Genomic DNA, 27,875 nt, shown 5'->3' on the forward strand with positions numbered 1-27,875 from the left:
AAATATATTCCTAAAAATTTTTTTTATTATAAATTCTATTAAAATATAAAATTTTATTATAAAAAAAAAATGATTAAAAGTTGTTTGCATTAATATTTAGATTTTAAATTGAAAAAAATAGTATTAAGTGTAATTATATTAATTCTTGATGGCTGACGTTAAATATTTTCCCTACACCAAGTAAAATAAAATAAAACAGCGTATTTAGTAGTGAGACTTTCACACCGAATTACTTTCAGCACACCGAGCATTTAATTCAACAGTGTATTGTGGAAGTAAATGAATATATAATGAGAATAAGTAATAAAAATTTGAGATCAACAGAACATAAATATCATAAGAGGTTAAACATTAAATATTTGCATGAAGAGAATTAATAATAATAATTATTATTATTGTAAATTAAAATATTTAATTAACTGTTATCGAAAGCTTAAAGCCGAGAAATGAAAATAATGAAATACATATCGTTATTATAATATTTGATATCGAAATACATCAATTCCGTGCCAGTGACCGGGGAAATAAAATATGGACTCACGCGAGAGGCACATTTGCACGCGATCAAGCCCAGTTTTCAGGCTGACTAACGGCGGCATCACTCTCGGAAGAAATGAGAGTAAGTACCGAGCCAGTTAGTTGGAGAAATATATCTATCGCTAACATAAATCCCGACAAGTCACAAATAAGAATAAAAGTTTTAAGTCGCGAGTCTTAGTCATCAAATAGTTGTCAAGAGCTGAAAAAGTACTTTTGAGTGTAAGAGATAATCTGTAAAGCCTCAACTCACTATCAACACTTCCGCTCGGCTTTCATGTTCCCGTACTGGCAGTACATTCAGCGCTTTTTAAAAGTTTATAGATCGATAAAGAGGTCGCGTGGAAAATCGACACGAGAACAATACCATGCATCTCTCTGTTATACGCCGAGCGGAAGCTCAAACCCAAGAAAAAAGAGATAAAGGGAAAATAATGGAAATTTTAAATAAAATAAAAAAAATTAATACCTCAAACGCTTGAAGAAAAATATTTGTGAGCTTTTAAATTACAATTTTATTTTTTTTTTAATTATTATCTTTGATATTTAGTTAGTAAATCTATATTATTAAGAGAATAAGCAAAATTTTGTGGCCAGTGTATTTATATGATAAAATGGGTTTTTATGGTTAAATTTGGTATCGTTAGAAAACAGAAAACAGAAAAGTCTTGACCTATAGAAGTACCTTTTCATGGTTTCATATAATTCTCACCAATAGTCAATTTATAATGATAAGTATTTAGGCTGCATTCGAAAATTCTCTATCTCTAAATACATAATTAAGAAATGACATTTCATCTGGTGAAATATTGATATTTTTAATGATATAAGCTCATCCCGATGTTACACTCATCAAGAGCTTTCATTTGAGTACCCACATCAATTTTTTCATATATTTATGTATATTACATATATGTATATATGAAAAATATATCAAATTGCATGTGGGTATTCAAATGAAAGCTCTTGATGAGTGTAACATCGGGATGAGCTTATATCATCAAAAACGTCAGTAGTTAAGAAAGTACAGTGCAATTTAACAAAAATCATTATTTAAAAATGCACATAATGACTGCAAAGTTGCTAGTATTTGTAAATTAAATGAAAAATTCACTAATTGTTGAAAAATTTTTAATATTTTTTGGACAAAATTAAAAATGAGCGAATAAATTTATAAAATTATCTTACAAAAAATTTGATTTAGTTATTTTTAACATCATTAATTCCAAAAATATCTAACTCAATCTAAAAGTTAATTAATCCCAATTAAAACAAATTAACCAGAATAATACTTGCAAAGAAAATGAAATAAGAAATAAAGTTCGTTCGATTAATTTTGATACTATCCACAATTAATCAATCTTCCCCAGGTCTTATTTTTATCATTATCTTACCCTCGTAAATGAATTATTTGAGTTTCCTTTCTCTTAGCTCAGTACCGATCGTCTGCTGATGAGAACGTCGATCCGGAATGGCGCTCCAGGATGCCATTTTAATTAGAACTGACGGTTAATTACTGTAATCGGCACGGGAACCCTCGTCGAAAGTAAAGGGGCTGTTGCTGCCGACTACGACGACAAAACTCTGACAAGTAGCAAAGTAAGAGTGAAAAGGCAAAAGCATCCAACCCACCCGCTGAAGCAAAAGCTAAAAGTCAAAGCTAAAGCACCACCAACTTTATCTACACTCTACATCTCTCTCTGTCCTTTTATTTTCTTATTTCTCTCACGTTTGTTCATATTCATAGTCGTAATTTTTAAGCCTGTATCCTTGTTCATCTGGTGCACGCATTGCCCAACTGTTGTGTGCTAATTTAACATTTCCCTTCAGAAACTTGTCTCTGGTCCTTTATTTAAGTTTACCTCGCCCGCCGGCAGAGCTCCCTTTGTGTTTCATATTTTGTATTATATATTTCTAAAGAATCTTCGTGTATTTTAATAATAATAATGCAATGGTTATTATTATTTTTTTTGTTTCAGAGCGCCTTTGTGCATTAAAAAATAAAAAAAAAGTACTCTTAAACCTCAAAATAAATACTAATACAGTAAAAGTAATACTTTCATACGTCTTTTATTACGTATTAATGTTTGAGTCCATTGGAATGTTTATTTTTGTACGTCAAAGCTGAATAATAGCGTTAGTTTGCCGAAGGGTGTGGTGTGATAAAAAATACAAGGGGAAAAATATCAGGGGAGAAAAGCAACTGGCTATTTTGTCCTAGGTTGAGTGTATGTGTATAAAACTACTCAATTATTATTTTACTTTTGATCAATATCGCGTTTGTAACGCCGAAGGCATCGTTCTATACAGATCCTAAAAGCCAAAGCTTGAATTTTTTTTGGTAATCAAATTAAACTCAAAAATTCAACACCGTTAATTTTATTTATAGAATTCCTTTTATAAAATTGATCAGAGCTTTTTTTTATCGACAATTTAATTACCTGAAAGAAAACCTTATAAATTTTTTGAATCTTAAATATTTTATTAAAGTTTTAAAACATTTCTTTATTTAATTATTTTAATATTGTTTTTGAAAATAAATTTTTCTGTTTAATGAAGAAAAATTATATTGTTTATGATTTTAAGTATTGGATCGTTAAAAAAAACTAAATAACTCAAATAAAAATATAATATTTTTGATTTAAGAGATTCAACATTATTCCAGCGAATAATTTTTGTTTTCAAGCTTTTAATTTAATCAAATCTTGAGCGGAATAGATTGCAATTAGCTAATGCGAGGTTAAACACCGTTAGATAAATTGCCAACCGCGAATACTTGAATAGATTCAATCGATTAGTGAGATTAATTCTCTAGGTATAATTACCATTCATCAAGAAAATTTATCATCTAGAAAATTTTTCTATCTAAGCAACAAAAACCAATTAAAGGTTTCGAAATAAAAACCCAACCAAAAATGAAGGCAAAGAAACAAATTACGTGAAAGTATCTGGAGGTGCGAGAAAATAAGCATTAAAAATATATGACCAGAAGAAAAAAGTGAGCAAGTGCGCTGAAGAACACCTCGTTCTCGTTCATGGTCTTGGTCTTTCCTCGCTCCGAACGGAAGGTATTTAATTTGGAGAGAGCTTTTACGTCGGTGTCGCTGTTTTCCGCGAGTTTACTGAAGAAAAGCGAGTAAGAAACAAAGGGGCAAAGAGCAGCAGCCCCGAGAGGGTTCGCAGTGAAGAAAGGGAGGAAAAATAGTGAAATACTCTGGAGTAGCTCGGGAAGAATGAAGAGGGAAGGGGAGGAAATTTCCACCCCCTGGACTTTGGTGTAGTCTCGCCCTCGTGTTTGCTGGTGTATTCATTCCTGTATTCGCGGGGGCGGAGACCGCAGAGTATTGATTTCAACCCCTCGACTCGGCTGCCCCGAACTTCCCTTGCAGCTCCACTATTTCTGCTGCTACTGCTCCTGCTGCTGCCTTTTCCCTCACCACCCAATTTTACTTGGCTCATTGTGCGAGTGTGTGCATGTAGCTGCTATTGTGTGTATATATGTGCTTTGGTGTTGGTGCTTGTCCCTCGTCATCGAGCAACCCCAATCAACCCCCGGCTGTTCGGCAATGTTGTCACACAATCCTCGTGAATTAATATTTTAATAAAAAATAAAAAAAACACGGAAAAAGTAGACGGCGATGAAATAGAGATAAAAAATAAATGGGTGTCGATAAAGATATAGAGATGTTTTATTGATGTTTGTTACAGGGGGGACATTTGGAGGTTGATTTGTAATTAGAACACCACAGGCAGTAATATAACAGGAACCTCTAGCTAGCAAGTCTATTATCTTCAATAGGAAGTATTTCAGTGGTAGTCGTTAAAGCGATTAAATTAATTGGCGGTTGTATTATAAGTACTCTAGCCAGAGGTAAATTGGAGTTTGCCATTGCTATTAAATGTGACTTTAAGTGGACGTTTTTAAGTGGATGTATTGTTGGCGATCAAGACCACCAAGTGGTGACACTCGAGTATCCACTGGTCTTTATCTTCGATACTAAATAGACTAACAAATTTATTTTATTTGGTAATTTGGATACTTAATGTCATTTTATGATTTATTTTTGGGAAAAATTATAAAGAAGGTTTATTACTCAGTGGTCGATAGTTTGAAGATAAGATAAGGTGCTTATGGATACTTTTTTTTAATTGAAACATTACAGCCTCATTTCAAAGCACAGAAATTGAAATTTTTTTTTTTTTATTTTTCTTACAAGAAAAAAAATCGACACTTAAAATTGATAAAAATTTGATTTTAGAAGGGTTTACATTTTTTCTCTCTCTCGCCCTCTATTGGACAAACGAAAGTATCTCTGTCATACTTGTACAACAAATGGAATCTTAAAACGCATTTTATGCATAAATAAATGAAAATTTTCCAAAAAAGCGCTTCGCTCTTCGATAGATAATTAAATTATCTATCGAAGAGCGAAGCGTTTTTTTTCGAAATTTTATCACATACATGAGAAAAACACGTTTGAAAATCAACTATAAACCGCTCTTAAACGTAGAAGATGTATTAATCATTAAATTTTTTAGGAAAAAAGTACAAAAACTTTAAATCAACTATCAATTAGAATTCAATTTCGGAAAATCTGTTTTTAAATGAGACAGCAGTACTTTAATAACTAAAAATAAAAAAAGCCTTACCTTTGGCTCAGAATTAGACGTCTTCATCTTCTTCATAGGCGGCGAACTACACGCAGCCGTGTCCATAGCCTCGTCAACACTCGTGTTCAAAGTAGGCCCAGGAACAGCAGCGACTTTGGTCTGCTCTGGTTTCGCGGCGGAACCAGCAGCAGTCGCCGAAGCTGGACTAGGAGGAGGACATGGAGCAGCAGCGCTGGTCGCGGGAGGACCAACACCTTGAGCTCCTGGGAACCCAGTTCTAGAACTGGGTGGTGGACCCTGAGGTTGCTGAGGAGCAGTCGCTGCAGGAGTAGGACCCTGCGACTGGGCACCAGCCCCCGTGGAATTTTGACCCTGAGACACCGGCCTGGCAGTTCCGTTCATCTCGGGCTTGCTATTCTGCTGGGGCCCGTGACTATTGCTCTGGGGCTTTTCGTGCTTGTCCCTGGCTTTGTCCCTCCTATGACCACTGGAGCCTCTTTTGGAACCCACCGTCGAGGATGCGGGCGGTCCGGAAGCCGGGGAATGTGGCTTGGACTTGTTAGAGGAGGAAGAGGAGTTCCCCGTAGGAACATCAGAGTTTTGAGAACTGGTCGAGGAGCTCGAGGACGTCGAAGAGCCCGAGGAAGACGTCGAAGAGTTGGACGAGGTGGAATTACCGTTCCCGTCCTGGTTGGAACTGGTTCCGTTTATTTCGTTGGACTTGACAATTTCGTGCTTAGTCTCGCTGGTCTTAGTTCCTGTCTTGGTTCGTTTGATCTTCATCTTGAGGCCTTTGTCTACGGTGGCCGAGTGTTCAACAGCCATTTTTCCGGGATTGCCGGAGTTTATGTGAACCGCGTTAACAGAACTCGTCTGCTTGCCTCCCGTTCCGTTCCCGGCGTTCGAGCTGTTGCCGGTGGCGCCCCCTATGTTCTGGTTGTTCCCGGAACTGGAGTTGTTCACCAAACTGTTGCTGTTGTTACCACTATTGCTACTGTTATTACTACTATTATTACTATTATTAGAGTTATTACTACCGTTAGAGTTATTATTACTATTAGTGTTGTTGCTGTTGTTGTTGTTGCTAGAGTTGTTAGAGTTGGTATTATTAGCGTTTTGGTTCCCGGAGGAGGCTAGCCCGGAGTTAGAATTACCGCCGCAGGACGGCGACGACGATGAGTTTGAGGAGGACGACGACGAGGACGATGAACAAGACTGATTTTGGTTGTTCTGGTTAGAGAGTGCGGTTCCACCGACCGACAAAGGCAAAGAGTTCTGGTGGGGAACAGCGTTGTTAACCTGGTGCTGGTTACTCTGTAACTGGTGACTCTGGTGACTCTGGTTCTGATTATTCGTGGCTGCTGCCGAGGCAGGCGTTGAAGCCATCCCGTTTCCCGAGCTTAATTTCTCGTCCCTCGTCTTCTCTATGTCAGCATCGAGGTCGATTATCAGATCGCCTATGCCAATGTCCCATTCATTGTCGTCGTACTCAAAGTTGTTGGTCACATTCGTCGTGGCCGTGTCCGTGTCCGTTTCTCCGACGTTAGCAGCCACTGTGCTTGCTTTCGAATCACGACGTCCCACCAACCGGTCGCCCTGCTGCTGATGCTGGTGATACTCCCTGCTCGCTTTCTCGCGTTTGTTGGGCCCGCTACCGCTCGGGGAAGGCGATGAAGACTGACCTGGAGCTGAGGATGTTGACGATATTGGAGTTGTCGTTGATGAGGATGATGATAATGATGTTAATGCTGTTGATGATGTCGACGAGGATGTTGATGAGGCTGGTACCGCCAAGCTTGGCGAGATTCCTTTGCGGTTAACGTTAGGGAGGCGACCGCCTATTGGCGTGGTCGCCATGCCCTTGGAACCGTTTCCTCGGCGCCCGCCAGCCTGTACACCGAGGACTTGAGGTGTTGTCTCTTCGGCGAAGAGCTTAATCCACTGCCTGGAGTAGTTGAACCCGGACCACCGCCCGCGAGACGCTCCTCGTCCATCGAACACATTACTTTTCGCCGGTTACTACACACCCTAACTGGTTACTACTGGTATTCTTTCTCTTTCTCTTCTACAACTCAACTAACAACTACTGACTAAAACTCGTTGTTACTATCACTCCACTTTAAAACTGCGTCTCGACACTGTACCTTCTACCAACTTTTATTATCCACAAACTATTGATAGCTCACACCTAAACAAACCTTAACAATAATCTAATCCACTATTCAGACACCACACTAACTGTAATTCATCACTCCCACTGATAAAACTTATCCACGATCACTGGTTGATCACTCAATTGTATAAAAAAACACAGCTATCAATCCGTAGGATGCTTCGCCAGTTATCCATTTAGGCATCCTCCAGCTCTGGAGAGCTATGCCACGTTGATGACTCCATCAGTTTGGATCTGAAACATCAAGAGATTTTTTTCGTTAGATGATGATGATTATTCTTTGTTTAAATTGATATTTTGTCGAATGGATCAAAGACATGGAAAAATTTCTTATCATTTTTTCATATCTTTAATATTCTACCTAAAATAATGATAATATTGATGTAATGTTAATAATTCAAAAAATGAAGTTTGTTTTAAAGTTTAAAATAGATTTTCTTGAAATAAAATGTTTTTACTTTTTTTATAGTCAAGTAGAATCTGTTAAAATATCTACCATAAAAAGCATATATTGAGAAACTCTGACGTCAATCTAAATGACGTCAATTTTTCTACACAAAACTCGGCAAACACGACAAGTTAAGGAAAAGATCATAAATTATGAAAAAAATAATCAGTCAGAAATAAAGTATCATAAATTCCGACACATCTTCAATGTTTTCTCAAAATCAGCGACGAGGGTGCTTATGTTCGGTTGAAAAGACATATAATTGACAAGATACAGAGATATAATCCCGGGCAGATTCGAATTGTTGAGTGAATCGGATATAAATTTAGGATTCATTAATCTTTAAAAGCAGATGGCTCTCACGGGGAGCAAGAAAATACTCAACCAGTTATTCGTCTCCTCTAGGTTTGCCAACAAATTTGTATTCCCACTTGGGGTGGAATTCGTGTCAGAGAGCGATTAATTTAACCGGCGGCATTTTGGCTCGCTACCAAACTTACTCACACAACATAGAAGATCAGATAGATCGCAGACGAACTCTGCTATGCCGGAAAATGTAGTATAGAGTTGCATCTCTATCTCTGTCTCTCCGTCTCTTTCTTTATTTTCTCTCTTTCTCGTGCTCTATCTCACCGCTGCGTTAATTCTAAAACTTTATGCGCGAATAACTTTTGCAAAAAGTACAAAAAGCTTCATTGGAAGGCTTATTTAGCTCCTCATTCTCATTCTCATACCACATACATTATTAGTTAATCTCAAAACTAATTAATCAATTAAATTCATACGATACGATAACTTTCTTTTTTTATTATCGTGTTATTCCGAGCTTATTAAAATAAAATAATCACTAACTTGCTCGGCAAGTGTTTTTATTTAAAACAGCTATCTAACAGATGTCAATGTCAAAGATAACATTACATTAAATAATTACTTCCTTTCGACTTCAACTCTCAAAGTTTAAGTAAAACGTTTTTTTTTCATCTCTCTATTTTATATTAATAATAACAATTGTAATTATAATTAATAAATCTCATGCTTGTACGATCATATCACTATTATTATTATTTCGGATGAAGTATTGAAGATATGAAAAAATGATAAGAGACCTTATTTGTAGGAAGTTGAATTCTGTACAAAAAAGATCCTCGTCAATTTTCTCATCTTTGATATTTCAAATAGAATATTAATTTGAACATATGAAAAAACTTTGTTTTTTACTCGAGTTTTAATTATCAGTTAACGAGTTTGAACATGTTAGGGACTAACAAATGTTATTTGATGTGAATATTTTTTTAGCAGTGAATTGTGCTGCGACATAAAATGCAGCGTCTGCAGCTCGTAAACAATAGCCAGTCAATGGGCACTTGAAAGTGTAGTAATATTGTTCTTAGTTTACAATTGGCTCTGTCGAAATGCACCGCGCTATTATTTAAGAATGAACTGAGCGTGTAATGTAAATGTATATGTATAATACGATATGGTAGTTATAAGTATGAAGAATAGTGCACCACCAGCTGATTAAAAACCACAACGGCTCGAGTGTTGATGTGTGTGTGTGTGTGTGTGTGTGTGTGTGTGTGTGTGTGTGTGTGTGTGTGTGTGTGTGTGTGTGTGAGTTTTAATGATACGTTGCATTAATAATCGACGGTACGGTAAAAACAAGTTCAGTGTAAGTGTATACACACTATTCGTTCATTAAAACTTGTGGCTGTTTCAAAAGTTTAGTGTATTAGCGATACGTTAAATTAAATGAAACACTTGGCTCAAGAAACTCATTTTGAGGTGAACCCTAAGTATATAAATATATTCTTGGCCACCTGTTTTTGTTAAGAAACTAGTAATTAAATTGAAAAAGTCTTTATCTCTCGTGCTACGAAATTACACTGCAAAAGGAAAATAAAATATTGGCCAGAAATTTTTTCACTCAAGAATTTTTTGAAATAAATTACTTAATTTGTTACTTTTTTAATAAAAAAATATCAATATTTTCCTTTATTACAATATTTACACGAATTAATTGCTTTATTTTAATTAAATAAAAATTAATTTAATCAATTTTTCAATATATGTTCAAGTGTCAAGAAAATATTCCTTTTTCTCACTGTATAAGTTTTACACTAATAAAAGAGTTAATTTAATTAAAGAAAATAAATTTTGTACCAAAAAAAATAGTTAAAGAATTTTATTATTTTCAATCTCGCAAAAGAGTTTGTAATAAAAGAAATTTTTCTTACTTCGTAGCAAGAAAATTCTTCAAAATTATTTATGAATTCTTCTTTTCAATCAATAAACAAATAGAAAAAAATTCAAGTTTTTGTAGAAAGTAGAGTAGAAAAATTCTTTAGACAACCCGACAAAAGAAAATGGTTGTCAGCGAGTTAAAATGTCGTCCAGCGTCTGCAACAAAAATTCGGCCGGTAAAAAAAAATATAGTAAGAAAAGGAGCAAAAAACAATCCTTTTTCTCTTTAATTTGAGCAGTGGACACCAGCGCGACAGTAACACAGTGGCGTTAGATGGAAATATGTATTTATTTAGTCCAGGGCTGGCATGTGATGAAAACGAGGGGAAATGAGAAGAGTAAGGTTAGTTTTTTTCTTTCATCTCGGTTATTCTGTCCTGTTCTGTTTTTTCAATTTTTTTCTTTCGTAATAAAAACTCGGGTCGTATACGCCATATGCCTGCAAGCTGGAGATGTCCCTCATGTACTCAGGCTCGGTGTATTCCGTGATATCCCCTATGTTCAAAGGCTCTTTATACGGCGCTGCTCGGTGGGCGAGGAACAAGTACATACATTTGTATATATGTATTGAACATTACAGACACTACACATACATTACAATAGTACAGTATTGTATAGTACATGGAGCCGACCCCAAAAGTCACGAAGCGGCAGATGCTCCTGTGGCCGTGTTCACTCATCCGTTTCACTCTCGCTCGCTTATTTGAGCCTTAGTAGGTATTAGGACACTGGATAGAATACGGCATTATGTGTTGCCCCTACCGTGTTATATCTTATGTACGTGTTGGTGTCATACGGGCTCTGCATAATCGACCGAATTTTATTTTAAATCACGGGTCATTCTAAACCGATTAACAGGAGATTGCTTTTCATTCACAGTATTGCTGCTATTTACTTCAGAATACTCTCTAGAGTTATTGCAGCTATTGTTACATCAAAACAATATATTCTTTTTAGTTTTTTAATTAGTCAACACAGTTTTGTATCTACTCGTTAAAAAATTTTTATATATGGGTAAAAAAATATTTTTTATTTAATCTAAATAATTTAAGCTAATTAATTTGTTAAATTATGCAAAAGTTGGTTTAATAATTGATTAAACTTCAAAAACAATCTCAGATAAGTTCTTTAAGAGAAGTAAAAAGTGATTTTTATTTTTGAACTTTATACTTTAGAGTTAACTTTCCTTCTAAGAGAAACTTTGCCGATCATGCGCCACCTGTCGGAGAATTATAAAACTAACTTTTATCATAAAATTATATACGGTCATATCAAGTCATATATTGCTATATATATTGGTATGGTCAATTTTTACAGATGATTATTGATTAAAAAAATTAATTGATCGTCTAAGATAATTTTACATGTCATTAATTTCAAAAAAATTGGATCCAAATAACTTGTTATAAAAACTGTGTAGTATCGAATAAAATCGTCCAAATACTGAAAATCCATAAAAATATCTATTTACCTGGAGATCAGATCAGCAAATTTAATTTTAAAACCCGTCAAAGTGTGTACATAGGACTAGGCCGAAATTGTAGAGTAGCAGCTGGAGCAATATCAATACAAATACCAATACGACTCGTCACTGTCTAGTCTGTGTCCATTGATTGCAGAGTTTGTGGGCATATCACGTCAAGCTTCTACTTCGACACCATACATTTTAAACTATGTTCTGTACCAAAGAGCTTTATTTGTAAAGGAGCCGAATGCCAGAGGAAGAAGGCGGTGGAGACGTTTGCTAGCGTCAAAGGTGCATAAAGTGAAGTAGCCCTAACAACGGTTGAACGGTACAGGTAGCAGCCTATAGCGGACGTCAATTGTTGGATCCAGCCATTCGATACTGAGTCTAGTTCAGTTTAGTTTGTTGTTGTTATTGTTGGATTCTACTCCGTACAGTGTATAGTGGGCATTCAACTATGAAGGAACTTTAAACTGCCTTTCGCCATATAATACTCTGCTTTCCACGTTTGCTAATATAAATTATTCATCGTCTCTTTACTTCACCGTCATCGTATCATTCTACGACATATGCTTGTTATAAGTGAAACAGGTGTATTACAATTCATAAAAAGCCTCTTAATTCGGTTAACTTCAACACTATTTTTTATCTTGATCAATTTTTTTTATCTTGATCAATTTTAGTAATTGATTCTTTTCATAGCATGGAAAAATTTAGAATTGACCACAATTGGGATGAAAAGTTTTTTTAAATCTTGGATCATTTCTGGAATATCGCATCAGTGGTTTTGATTGAGAGATGTTAATCTAAGACTGGTATGTGTAATGTCTGTGTGGTATGAACATAAAGATAAGAAACGAAAAAAGAGATAAATTGATTTCTCGGAGGCTTGCACGCCAGGTGGGAAAGCCTGAGAACAAGTCGCGTGTATTGTTTGTTCCCAAACTATCGGGTTGATATGTTAAAACTTTACTGCTTCATTAATTATTATTCATGTAAGATACATACTTGTTTATAAATTCTAATCAATAAGTATCCAAGCTAAAATTAAATTATAATCTCCAATTATTTGACCGAAGAATTTATCGTCAATTAAAAATGATGAATTATTAAGCTTTTATTTTTGTTTTTATAAGACTTCATTAAAAATTTTTTCGTTTTTGTTTTCTACTTTATCAAAAATTTTGCTCATACCTTCTTAATTGTATAAATTTTTGACCTCGGATCAAGTAACAAAACCATTAAAGCAAAGCAATATAACTTGACATAGTTTTAGATAATAAACAATAAACTGCGGTTTGAATAAAAAAAAAAGTTAATTTTTCGCTACAATCAAGCGTGGCACTGAAAGTCATAAATACTAATCGTCAATAATTTAACAAATGTTTGGATTGAAAAATAGCAGACCAATATTAGCGGAAATGATATTAAATTAGCTTGGAGGCAGAGAAGCTCTCTGAGGGGCAAGGGTCTCTGTACAGATATAATAATACCCAGTACACACGACATTACATGTTACATGTTCCGAGTTACACGAGAGGAGCACAGAGGTGAGTTAAAACAGGTCGAGTTGGCATAGCATGATAGTATGACGGGTGTCCATTATCTTTATTGCACCGTCGTCGGCTGTCGTAAACGCTGTGCTGCTTTTCTGCCTTTACTTACGTTATTATTATTATTCTTATTATTATTATTTCGTACATTAACATACATGCGTTTGATGGGTAATAAGTTTAATGTCCAAGACCGATTTTTTATCACTATTTCGGTTTTTTAGTCTTTTAACGCAACAGCAAAACTATAAACAGTTACTCCGGCCTTCACCCACTCACCATTCGTAATTTACGTTTTTATTTAACCGGGAACCGCGTCTACAAATATTATTATTTTTATTACATAGATAGTTTGTCTGTACTCTAGTATTTGTTCGTGCTGATAAAATACTATGCTTGATATTTGCTATCCGTAGTAAAATATTTTTTGTATAAATTGTTATCTCTTTTCGGTATTTCACAACTGAGTAAACGCTTTATTGTCAACAAAACTTTTAAATGAGGATAATAATGATAATGATAATGATAGTAATAATAATAATCATTGCAGAGAGATGTTACAAAGTGTGGTGGCTGTACTCAGTACGGAGTTTGTGGTAAATGATCATGTAAAAAAAATATTAAAAATAAGTTGAGCACGATACTATGGTATACGGCTTTCAGCTTGGTTATATTATTATTATTTATTTTTTATTGTTATTATTATTATATTGTATAGTTGAAATTGCACAATAGCGAAATTCAAGTTTCAACGAATAGCGGCAAATGTGGCTCTCAAATGTACCGGGGAATATTATTCAACGGCGGTCGAATGAAAATGAACTTTATGTTCAACTAAATCCGCTTCAATCAAATATATATTTTGCATATTATATATAACTATATATTCTCTGTCTACTGTTTCATGGATTCAACATAGAACTTTAACATTAATGAAGCTAAATAATAAAAGATATTAATTACTCATAATTATTATTATATTCTCTGTTCAAAAGTTTGAATATTAATTTATGTTTTTCAATTGTATTATTATTATTTCAAGCTAAATATTAAAGATATGAAGAAATTATGAGACCTATTTTGTGGAAAATTAAATTCTTTAAAAAAAGAACCTTACAAAATTTTGATATTTTAGACAGAATATTAATTTGAACAAGAAATAAAAAAATTTAATTATTATCATTATTCTGAGCTAAATATTGAAAATATGAGACTTTTTTTGTAGGAAATTGAATTATCTATAAAAAAGATCTTGATGAATTTTTTTGTATCTTTAATTTTTTAATTTAAATATTAATTTGAACAAGAAATAAAAAAATTTAATTATGATATTTAATAAAAACGCAATCTCAAGAGATTAACAATGTAAACAATAAATAAAAAAATAAAAGAAAGGCATGATCTTTAAGATCAGCGTAATCTCATAGCCGGTGGGTTGATACTCGCTCGTTACGTGTCAGCAACACCCATGGGCTGAGGAAACGGTAACGATAAACTGAGCCCAGCACAGGATTACACATGCATACAGCATATAACTAACTAAATAACTAAGCTAAGCGTACGTCTGCCGGAAGTACTTGTCAAGCACTTAAGCAGCCCCGATACGAGCAGACGTTGCCAGGAGGCCGGGGGATCACTGCGCTACGCGATGAGTATTATTTCACCGTGGATCCTACACCGTACATTATATACAATATAATAACTAACTAATAACTTAACTAGGCTCGTGCTCAGGCTCATATGCAGACAGACGTTTAAGACAGACTTACTCAAACATAGACCGTATTTTTAATATCAACATTATGTTAATAATGCCTTCGGCGATCAACTTGTCAGCTAAAGATCGTTTCAATTTTTTATTTTTATTATTATTAATTATATAAATACTATATCAAAGCAGGCTGTGTACTTGTGTGTCTACATACTCAAATAATAATTATAAATTAAAAATACGCCCTGTTTGCACGATGATAAAATAACATTTATGAAATATTAAATAATATTTACTCGGCATACAAGTAAGCAATGAAAGGTAATTTTAAAATAAAAATTTTTACGTATGTGTGTGTGTGTAAATGTATATGCATGTGAGTCGACATGTAAACATATAAATAAATAAATAATAAAATAGGTACGAAAGCAAGTGTACGTAGGTTTTGGATGTATGTACACTGTATATCGTGAGTTGCCTGTAGTTACGGTGGAAGCATAAATATTTATGTGTAGTGAGACGTGCAGTGCATAAGCGCACGCGTTTGCCGTGCACAGAATACTTTGCCTCCAGAACACATCAGGTTCTCTGCAGAATACTCCAGACTTTAGCTATCCGCGATTGCTATGTCGAGCTTTTGACAGTACCTGCTCGCGTTCCCCGGAGACTCGTTCCATACAAGTCCTGGAACGCTCCAGTACATATTCATACCTACACATGTATTTGTTTAGACGTATATAGTTGCAGATATTTAGTGCTGGACGTACCAGCGAGAATAGAAACACTGCACGAATTTGTTTGCAATTTTAACCGTGAGAACGGTGATATACACATTGCTTGTACCTACATGGCAATATATGCTTTATATATATATATATATATATATATATATATATATATATATATATATATATATATATATATATATATATAAATGTGGGTAATGTGAGCATAAATATGAATATATACTAACGTTGGATAATACTAATTTATCAGCGCTGATTTATATTCATTTTTTCATGTATTTAAATAATTTATTTTTGGTTTGTTCCGGCCTGACAAATGGGCTTTATGGACGCCAGGGGTTCTCAGTTTATTAAATTAAAGATTGGTGAATTTAGTTAGTGTTAATAAAATTATTTATTTAGAAACTGCTTGTTAATTTAATAAATAAAATTAACTTTGAATAAATATTTTAAAAAATCTTGAACTAAACTCTAAAATCTTAAATTTTAAAGTATTAATAAATATTTTTATGAAGAAAATTACATTGTTAATGTAAATAAATTGATAATAAATATTTATTAAGTCAGATAATGTTATGAAAAATCATTCAAGTAATAATAAATTAAATTGTTTGTTAATTTATTTAATAAAATTAATTGTTTTTTTTAATACTTGATAAAATCATCTAATATTAAGAAATATCAAAAATTTCTTCTAGTAACTTGAAAAGTTAACAAGAAAAAATTTTACATAAATGCAAAGTTTGGATAAAAATTTTTGGAGTAAATTTTACTGTTTGCTTACTCAATGTTAATCTCGATTTAATTTTTTACAGTATCCTACTTAAACTGACAATTGTCCCAGAGATTGTTATCTAAATGTTTCTCAAGAATTTTTACAGCAGCTGGGACATAATTTTAGGTAATAAAATTTAGTGCTTGTCAATATATTTTTAAGACTACATAAAAGCATAAGCTCGGTATGAGAACATGAATTTTAAGAATGGCCTATTACTCTCTTAAATCGTAATAGTGACTTTGGACTATGAAATAGTGACTATTCACTATTTAGTAGTGAAAAGTATACCACTATTTGAATTAGTGATCTACTCTGCATTGCAAAAATAGTGAATAGTCACTATAGTCACTATTTCGATTTAAGAAAGTAGAGCTCCCAGGTATCTTTTCAACAAAACATGTTTGTAATTTCCGATCAAAATTTTCCTATTCAAGTTTTTCTTTTCTCAAAATTTACACAAAAGATTAGCAATTTTTCCACTGTAATTATTTATTTAAAAACTGCTGAGTTTTTTTTTCATTTTTACCATCAAGTTAAACAGAAAATACTGCAACATTTTTATGTATAGAGATTTAGACTGTTTTAAATTATAAAAACCTTATCTCCTGCATAATTTCTCGCATACATTTGCATAATTTAGTAAATTTATATTTATATGCTTGGAAGTATTTAATAAATCCGGAGCGAGTTGACATGAAAGCTTACAGCGAAAGGCAATATAAATCTCGGATTCTCGAGCTATGGATTAGAAATACTTTTATTATATAGATATATGTATAGGAAGTGTCTGTCGTGTGTAAGTGTCGTCTTTTCTAGTCAAAAACTCATACGAGGTAATTCACTCACGGGAGCAGTTTATCTCCCGTATCGCTTCTGGTCGTTATCTCCGCAGATCTTCTCGTCACTTAGTCTATCAGTCGAAAGCCTGTATAACACCACTATACTCCACTTCGCCAGTGTGCAGGCAAACTCAACCACCACCTTTTCTTACCGCCCCTTTCTCTCGCTTCCCCCCGGTGCCATACACACACTCACACGCATTCACAGCGGATTGAGAATTGAGCCTCGAGGTTCCATTAAACATTCTCCGAGGTTCTCAATCGATTTATTGCTCATCAAACTACATATAAAAATTTTTATTGTTTTTTTTTATTACTAATTATAATTTGTAATATAATCGGAATTTAATAAATAGTATATTACATACCTAGGCCAGTAAAATAAGAAAAGTCTCAGATCACATGTAATTGTTGGCCGAGGCGAAGCCGAGGTTGACAAACATGTGATCTGAGGCTTTCTTATTTACTGGCCAAGGTGTGTATACTATTTTTCTGCTCGACGTAGCCGGAATGTGGCAACTTTGTTTAGCGCAGCGGCCAGAAAGTTGCCACTTTCCGGCCAGAGAGCAGAAAAATATTTTTTTGCCCTCCGGGCGGAAAGTGGCAACTTTCGTCCCGCTGCGCTAAACAAAGTTGCCGCTTTCCGCCTTCGTCGGACAAAAAAATAGTATACACTCCACGGGAAGTAAATAAGAAAGCCTCAGATCACATGTTTGTCAACCTCGGCTTCGCCTCGGCTGACAATTACATGTGATCTGAGACATTTCTTACTTTACTTCCCTAGGTGTGTAATATACTATAATTTCAGAATTTTGGATTTTTAAATTATCTATTAAATAATATTAACAAGATAAATTTTTTTCTCTAAAAAAAAAACGTTAATATCTTTTTGGAAAATTTGATTAATTTATGCTCAATTTTTTAGACTTAAAATTTATCTAATAAAAAAATTTTTTTTCAAGATTGATCAATTTTAAAAATAAAGTCAATTTTTTTAATGATTCAATTATTTTAGGTCAAATTTTTTAGATTATAAATTATTTAACCAAAAAAATCTATAAAAAACTAATTAAAAAATTTAATGGTTTAAAATTATAAATAAAAAATAAAAATTTAATAAAATCTTTCCAAAGATTAAACAAAAAAATTCTTTCAACTTCAAATTTATCTGACCGAAATTTCCATAAAAAAATTTAATAATATAAAATTATAATTGTAACATTTAAATAAAAACTAGCTTCTTTCTTGTAAAGAAAATTGTCTAATTCATAACAATTCAAACAATAAAAAAAATCAAGGAAGAAAGATGTCCGATAACGTTAAAGACAATAATTATAACATCCTCTGAGAAAGACAACCAAAAACAAATAAAAATCTTCATCCACAACTATGAAATAAAATAAACTGAGAGTCACTGAAAGTAACTCGACTGCGCCTCAGGCTAGGATGAGGAGAATAAGCTTAATACAACTCCGCTCCGATATAATTAGCGTGTTTAACTCTGATTTATAATGACGGTGGAAACGCCTACCGGTAACCCAACATCGAACATGTTGGCTCTGTAGGATAATCTCCTTGTCCTCCTCGCTGTTGTATGTCCGTCCTATATCTCCTATATATATTCAATGTTGTATATTGTACTTACATAGCAATAGAAATAGCACCTATGTCACTAGACAGACGGCTATCCGTGTTTAAACGCTCCTATCTCCCGATTGTCACTCGCACTCGATAATTATTTCGCGAGTCAACCAAATAACTCAGACACTAACTGTCAGTTCTTCACTGAACTCTTCAACAAAAGTCACCTCGACTATTTCCTTTTTTGAGTTATCTTAACAAGATAATCTGCGATTGCTCCATAAATAAATAATCGCCACGTGTTTTCTAATTCCCGACGCTTACGCCCGTAAGACAACTCAAAGAAGACTAAGAGCAATCTGCACCTTCACCAATATAGTATATAGGGGAGGGGGGGGGGCAAAATGGGGTACTTAAGAAACCGTTATGATTTTAAGGACTTAAATATGCTGATTTTTCTCGTTTTCAGTCGTAATTGAAGGAAAATAATCAAATTTCAAATTGCCGTAGAAAAAAATTTTTTTTTTTTGCGGGCAAAATGGCGTACCCCCTGAAAAAGTGAAAAAAAAATTTCATTATCCAAAAATGAAATGTCGTTAAAAAAATAACATTTTCTTATCGATAAGTCTACGAAAGAACCCAGAGAGATGAACAAATCACCCAAAAAAGAAACATTGTTATACACGGAAAAAAAATCCTATGAAAAATTACTATAGTAACATCGTAATCCAGGACTAGACTTTCAGTATCTCCATTTTTACGATGCTGCCGTCTACAGAATACAATTTGAATTATTGAAAATTACGATGTTATTTAGTAAATTTTTTTTCCGTAAGAGCAAGTGAATAAGGACGCATACTATATGTTTTAATAAAAGAGAGACAGAGTCTAGTAGTTTGCGACGCCACCACCGAAAGATGACCAACTACTGTATCGAGGATCTTATTATGTGACTGAACAGAAACTTTAAATATTACCTCCGATAGCGTGAGGGGATAAACCTTGGACTTGAGGCGGAGAGGACACCGGGTTCGATTCCTGAATGATACAGAATTATTTTTTCGGTGACCTGAACTTCTTTTTAATTTTAGTGATAGAAATTTACGATGTTGCATCGTATAAATTACGATGTTTGAGTTCTGGCCCGGCACTGCAATGTCCTATACTAAAAATTACGATGTTTGCATTGTAATTTTTCGTACAATTTTCTTTCCGTGTAGTTGACGCAATATACTCCTAACAAAAATTGAAGTAGCAAAAACAATTTTTTAATTTTGTAGTAATTTTTGACGGGTTTCGCTTGAGTAAAAATAATATCAAGATAAAAAAAAGAGTTCCGTTGAGAAGATTCTAATTTTTGGATCTCCCGGTGAAAAATTTTTTAGACATAGTTCTCACGCAATTCCAAGCAATAGCACGAAAAAAAAAAAAAAAAAATTTATTTTGTTGAGGAAATTTTTTTTTATGAAAATTATTTTTATTCTGAGTAATTTTTTTTTTTTTTTTCCGAAATTATAATTATAAATATTATTATTATTATTATTATTATTATTATTATTATTATTATTGTAATAATAATTTTTATTACAATTATAATTATAATTATTATTTTTATAATTATAAATAATATATTTATAATTATAAATAATAATTTTTTTGCACTCTCTTTCTTGGTTTAGGGATTCAGGAAAATTTTTTCAAGTTTAATGATTTTGTAGGCCTGAAGATCTTACTTTTTAAATTAAATATCTCACAAGCCCACCAAATGATTTTAAAGAAATTGGCGGCCTCTGACACAGTTTTCTGAGCATTGATAGTTAAATTATGACATCAAAAATTATCCGAGAATGGATTTTGAAGTTATTTGTAAAAGACATTCTTTTAGAATGGTTAGTTTACACAGAAAAAAAGGTTCACTTGAGCCAAGAAAATATTGTTCTTCCTAATTATTTCCTTGAGCAAAAAAAAAATTTTCTTTTTGACACAAGAAATTTCACTTATTTCAACAAAATTAACTCTCTTATTTTAAGAAATATGTATCTTGATCCAAGAAAATTTATTTAAGTCGAGAAAATCTTCTTGTTTTGAGAAAATTCAGCCTCTTGCTCCGAAAAATGAAATATAAAGATAGAAGTAAATTTTCATTAATATTTTTATTGATTAACATATCAAATGGGAAGATCAAATAATGTTGAATCATTTTTTTTCATTCAATATGTATAATTGCACGCTAAAATAATATAAAATGAGTATCAAATATTGAAGAGAAAAATTTTTTTCTCAGCTGAAGTAGGTGGCATTGCTTCCCTAAAGTATCTAAAAATATTGATCTAATATAAAAATTTATTGTATTAAGTATTTATGATAATTTGAATTAATAAAAAATTACTTCCACCAAGAATAGAATTTCAAGAAAAATTTTTATTTCGGGCAACACAACTTCAGTCTTCCTTCAGGCACCTGAAAATTTTCTTGAGCCAAGAATTTTGTTCTCCAGTCAAGAAATTTTTCTTTCTGTGTAAGATTTTTCTTCGACACATTAGAGGTTTACACTCACATACACACACGCCGACAGATTCCCTCGTATGAATATTAAGAACTAGTTCCTAGGACCTTAAAAATGTGAAGATCAGATTAGAGCTTGATTTTCGAAAACTGGCATGGAACCAATGACTCCCCGATTTTTTTTTTTTTTTAATCATTCATTTGTAAAGTGAGAACTTAAAAATTTAGAAAAAGTAATCGTAGATGTAAAAAAAAATTTATTTCGATGCACAATGACGATAAAAATTACTGTAAGAAAAGTTAGAAAAAAAAATTTTTTTTTGTTTTTTTAATTAAAAATTTTTTTTTTTTTTAAATTGTAGGAAATGACATTAAAATATATTTTAGGAAGCTGAAAGAGCTTTTTGGAAAAAAAAAAATTTTTCTTTAATATATAATACGTACTTTTACAACTACATCTTTACCTAACCAAGATTATTTTCATATCTGTATAATCAAGGGACTGTTAACCTAAGCACCTTTTTCATGTCAGGTATATTTTCTGCCAGGGATCAACTCCCTCAAAATACCCAAAAGGTCTTCTTGGTCTTTTTATAACTATTATTATTACTTCTCCTTCTATTCTTTTCATTTCTTTCCATTTAAAATAATTCCAAGGCCTTTACTTGCCTAAAATCTTTCAACACTAAGCCCAGTCTAACCTCTACTCTAAAATATCTATAATATCTCCACTTTGGTTCCTTCTATTCACCCACATACCTTTAGACGAGCTCTGAGCAGACTAGACTATAATTTCTACACAGAGAAAAATTTAAGAGCATTGTTTTGTCTTCAATTCTGCGCCAGAGTGTCTACTTATTTTATTACCTGGCTAATAAAGCTTTTATTTCAGTCTTTTATTCCGCAAATTACGGTGGGTTTTGTAAGCACGCGGTCTCTGCGATAAGTAATGTACTTGGATATTTGTCTAGCCTCTATAAAAAGAATAAAGAGTGGGATAGCCAGTTGCTTTCGAAATGGGACGAATTTCGATGCCTTTCACACCCGGATTCATTTTTGGATTCGCGATTAAACCTTTCCTTTTTTTTATTTACTTTCTTAAAAAAATTGATGAACTTGTTTATTTATTTATGTACCGGATATTTATGTTGAGCAGACGCAAGCGAGTAGGGATTGCGAAAACGTCGATAAGGCATTATAGAGTCGATCGTCACGACGACCAAATAATAGATTAGCTCCGATTGTATTAGATTACGATGACATTCCTAATTAACTGTTGCTCGTATCTCCCTTTAATTAGTGAAAACCGTTTGTGTGTATACATTCAAGTAGACATAGGTATAATGATTGCCACAATAATAATGATAGGAATAAGTAATTTAATGAATAGATGTATGTTGAATTCAATGTATTCGTGGCAATTCAAGTCGTAGATGTAGTTGTATATTTATCTGTAACAATATATAGTCGCTATGGAATAAATGAGTTAATATCGACAACACACAAATGCGGTTATGTCATCCGTTGACGTTTGTCCACAAATTGAAATAATTATTGTCGGTATATATTTGTATTATTATTATGACCACAGAGGCATAACAACTTTTAACTTGCTGATGAATTATTATCTTTATTTTTGTTATAAATAATTATTAATAGTTTTAAAATTGTATTATTTTAGGCGAAATATTACAAATACAAAAAAAAATATAAGAAACCTTTTTGTAGAAAATTAAATTTTATATAAAAAAAATCAATTTTTTCGTATCTTTGATATCCTTTAGAAAAAATGTTCGTTTAAATAAAAAACTGCATTTTTATCATTATTATTGTTATTATTTCAAAGTAAATATTGAAAATATGAAAAAATTATAACTTCATTTGTAAGAAATTGAATTTTCTATAAAAAAGGTCTTTATTGAAATAATTATTGTCGGTATATATTTATATTATTATTATGACCAAAGAGGCATAACAACTTTTAACTTGCTGTTGAATTATTATCTTTATTTTTGTTATAAATAATTATTTATAGTTTTAAAATTGTATTATTTTAGGCGAAATATTGCAGATACGAAAAAATGATGAGACCTTTTTCGTAGAAAATTAAATTTTATAAAAAAAAAAAGTCCTTATCAATTTTTTCGTATTTTTCATATCCTTTAGAAAAAATGTTAGTTTAAATAAAAAACTGCATTTTTATCATTATTATTATTTCAAGGTAAATATTGAAAATATGCAAAAATTATGACTTCATTTGTAAGAAAATGAATTTTCTATAAAAAAGGTCCTTATCAACTTTTCATTATCTTCAATCCTTTAGACAAAATATTGATTTAAAAAAAAATTTTTATTATTTTGTCTGATAAGTGTATAATAATAGGTGTAATAAATAAAAATAATGATACTGATAATGATAATGATGTTGGCTTATCTGTGTATTGATATAGCTTGTTATGATAATAAAAAGTAAAAATAAAAGAAATACTTTTTAATGTTCTCAGGACATTACAATAAAAAAGTGTTTATATGTGAGCGTGGATAGCTAATAGCTCGAAGCTAATAGCAGCTGGTTTTATCAAAACAACTTCGATCGGACTTAAAAATTCATGTTAATTATTCAATTACCTGGTATATTTATTTATTATTACCCTGGATAGCCAAGAATTATTAATACGGAGTTAATTGGTCTGGTAGTATGACATTATTTATTCATTAGTCGTCCAATAATTAACTAGTGACCAGTTTATGGAAAATGTTGAATGCAAAGTAAAAACCGAGCATGATTCGAGTAAAGAAATCATTACAAGGACATGACAAATCGAGGACGCCGTTGATTAATGACTCTAACAATGTAGACACTTTGTGTATATAACCGCAAGTATACATAATGTACTATTATATATAATAATAAATATATGTGGTTCTACTTGTTGAGAAATAGTTAAACTACTAGGCTAGTTTTGAAGACGAAAACAATTGTTGCCTTAGCCAGTGATTATATCTTAATTTTATGTTTTACGGTATTGAAGTCTAAGTAGTCGGTAATTTATTGTATAAAAACTTGTCTAGTACATACTTTTATGTTCTGTACAATGTTACATGATTTTAGAGATTTGCTCCGAGATTTGTTTCAATGACCGGAAGTTTGGTGTTCATTTGCATTAAGCAGACCGGGAATGGAATTAAATGCGATACAGATGTATGAGAAAGAGAAAAAGACATTTATATAGATGTATTTTATATTGGCCGGAGAAAAATAGTTTGAGAATCAACAGAACGGTAAACAGTGTTAGTTGGGTACGAAATGACGTCAAGCTCTTTGCCGGTTAATATAGAGGAAACTTTCTAACTTCCGACAACGGTAATTCAATGGGTTATAAGTTCGACGGTGGGAGTTGAGCTACGATAGGAAAAGTTTTACTAGAAGGTGAAAATCTTTTCAAGTGTCTTTTAAAATCCTTTTTATTTTACCCAACTCCTATTATTTTCAGTTTTAAGAGTTTTTTATCGTAAGACTTAAATTTATTCGATTTTTCTGGGTTTAAAAATTCATTTTTAATCTTCACATTAATTTTAGAAAATAATAATAATAAAAATTTTTTATTTTTTCTTTAAATTATTATTCTGTTTAAAAAATCAAAGATACGAAAAAATTGATCAGAATCTTTCTTATAGAAAATTTAATTTCCTACAAAAAAATTTTTTTATAATTTTTTCATATTTTCAACATTTGTCCCAAAATTTTGATTTTAAAATTTGTAAAAGCATTATGTAATAAAACCGAATTTTGATAATGAAGTACTGACTAAAAGATTAAAAATAGGAAAAGTTGATAAGAATCTTTTGTTGTAGAGAATGTAATTTTCTACAAAAAAGGTCTCTTATTATTTTTTCATATTTTTAATATTTCGCTTTAAATAACAATAATAGAACCAACCTAATTTTAAAAACATTAAAATGATAAAATTATCGACAAATTAATTAAAAATAAAAGTTAAAAATAAATGAAGACAATTACAAGCTTTCGAAACCGTAGTCTTGATTCCGGGTAATCGTTCAATTTATTTTTCATTATTATCACTATCACTGTTATATCTCAGAAGCATTGATGGCAATTAAGTTTGTTAAATGAATTCCTTAATTGGAATTTAATTATTACAGATATACCTGTTACTGTTAACGTGTAATAGCAATAGTATAATAACAATATAAAAAAAAAACTTTGATTTTAAATCACGTAGTAAGTGTCTGGTCTTATCCGTGGTAATAAATCTTCCGGGTCGGTAAAGGTCTTATTTGGAATTTATTTTTACTCTGGCTGTTTTCTTGCTGTTTTCACGGATAATACTCATCTCAATACATAGTAGACAATATATACAATATATAAAATACATACAATACAAAGAAGAGGAGGAGTATAAGAGTGTATTAGAGCTCAATCCATCTTACGCGTAACGATAGCCCCTCCACGTGATTATATCTCAGCACGTGCGTGTACAGTCGCTCGCAACAATCTGTACAATGATGTACTTAAATTATATACTTAATACTTTTATTCAATTACCACTTTCTACATTATTCCTTTAATAATTTCAATTGTTGCTATTCAATGTTAAAAAAATTTTATTCTTAATAAGAAATTAACCGTCAATTAAAAATTACAAATACTTTCAGTTTAATTTTCATGAAACACAGTTTTGATGGAAAGTTTTTGTAATTGTTCAAAAAAATTATTAATTTTAAAAATTAAAATTTCTTTATTTGCTTTCTTTTTTTTTATCGAAAAAACATAAAAATAAAAATAAAGAGAATAGATATGCATACATTACGAGCAAAATAATGTGACGTGTATACGGTGCACGATGTATGAGAGGAGTGGGAATACTGTACTCGCATGTACTCGTTAATTTACTGGGATCGTGTGAACTCACAATAAACGAATCCCCCGGGCTCTCAGCTCATACACGTGCATCCAGATAATCAAAAATTCATTGTCACGTATGATAAGGTTTTTTTTCATCCAATCGAAACTTTTGATTAAAAAAAAAAAAAATTTTTTTTACATGCAATAAAAATTTTTGTTAAATATTAAAAAATACATGATTTTTAACAATTAATGATTGGAATTTAACAAAAAATAATTACATGTGATTTATAAAAAAAAAAAAAAAAAAAAGTTTGTTAATATTGGATTGAATCGATAGGACGAAAATTGTAGCAAGATAGTAAAATAAAATAATGGGGTATCGGGTGGTATAATTTACCCGTGGATTCGGGTGGCAAGTAAAGATACGGTCTTTCAAGCCGTTACGTGGTTAATAACGCTCGAGTCGACCGCGACGCTCGAGTACGAGAACGAGTATAGTTGATATATAGATATAGATGTATGGAGAGGGTTCCCAGCACTTTGGAGCACATACGTGTTATATTACAAGCATGTGTGAGTGTGTGCATGTGTACATGTGGAAGGAGCGTGTGTGCGTGAGTCTGGTGGCGATAGGCGCAGGAGCGGCTTGCCCGTCGAGGCATCGATCCGAGGACAGACCCAACGAGCTACCAAGCATGACAAAGACACTATATATATATATATATATATATATATATATATATATATATATATATATATGTATATATGTGTGTGTGTATATATATATATATATATATTGTGTATATATATATACTTTTATGTATGTTTACAATACTAATTTTATTAATAAAATAATTATTTATTGATGATAAGAACAATATTTTTTTGGAGCAATTATTTGCATTTTTATTTTTTTGCAGTGATTTTTTTGGGGATAAAATTATGATTTTGTAAAAGATGAGAATATTTTTCAAATTTTTTGTCTCTTGTGGTTTTTTTTTTGTTAAAAAATTTTAGTTTAGCGAATGATTTCATAAATTTCTTTTTTAGTTTTTATTCAAGTTTTTTATAGACCGCTTATATTATAAATTACAACTCTGTTTTTTATTTTTGGTTTTAACTTATTCATGATTTCTTTTGCGGAAAATTTAAATCTTATCACATATATGTTATTTTATTATATTTATATAAAAGAAATTAACATTCAAAGTATTTTGGTTTGAGAAAAAAATTTTGAATAGACCATTAAGTTTTTAAAATAGGATTACAAATATTTTAATGTAAAAAGAGATTAAAATGTTTGTGATTGCTTTAAAAAAATTGAGTAATGGATGGATTAAAAAATTAATCAATAATAATATAATTATAAGATTGTATTTTTATTACTTTAATTATTTTAAGCAAACTATTAAAGATATAAAAAAATGATAAGATACCTTTTTTGTAGGAAATTAAATTCTCAATAAAAGAAGCTCTTTTCAATTTATTCATATGTTTGATTTTTTAAGCAGAAGATTAATTAAACAAATAATCAAAAAGTTTTATTATTATGATTAATTATTATTATAATTATTTTAGGCAAAATATTGAAAATATTCGTTAATAGTTAAAAAAATCATTTATTAGAGACCACTTTTTAGTATTAAACAAATATTTTTTAATATTTAAAATGATTTGTTTGTTTTAATAAATCTGATATTCATTTATTAAATATTAACAAATCTTTTTAAATACTAAGAAATATTTGTTAAGGACTAAAAAGTGGTCTCTAATAAATGATTTGTTAAATATTAACAAGTATTTTTAGCTATAAACAA

At 31.6% G+C, this 27,875-nt stretch overlaps 1 protein-coding gene across 7 annotated transcripts in view; it reads right to left on the minus strand.

Moving 5' to 3' along the window:
• Window positions 1-27,875, minus strand: part of LOC123259379 (zinc finger protein 608-like) — a 95,086-nt gene that overhangs the window by 26,507 nt on the left and 40,704 nt on the right. For 6 of the 7 annotated variants that reach the window (XM_044719835.1, XM_044719832.1, XM_044719837.1 and 3 more), the window contains one exon: window positions 5,188-7,555. In XM_044719835.1, the coding sequence (XP_044575770.1) occupies window positions 5,188-7,005 (1,818 nt within the window). In that variant the 5' untranslated portion in view covers window positions 7,006-7,555. Of the gene's footprint in view, window positions 1-5,187; window positions 7,556-18,747; window positions 19,008-27,875 lie in introns of those variants that run through there. The other variant, XM_044719836.1, reaches the window with a different exon arrangement.

This window comes from Cotesia glomerata, linkage group LG2, assembly GCF_020080835.1.
Source record: "Cotesia glomerata isolate CgM1 linkage group LG2, MPM_Cglom_v2.3, whole genome shotgun sequence".
NCBI classification, from domain to species: Eukaryota; Metazoa; Arthropoda; class Insecta; order Hymenoptera; family Braconidae; genus Cotesia; species Cotesia glomerata.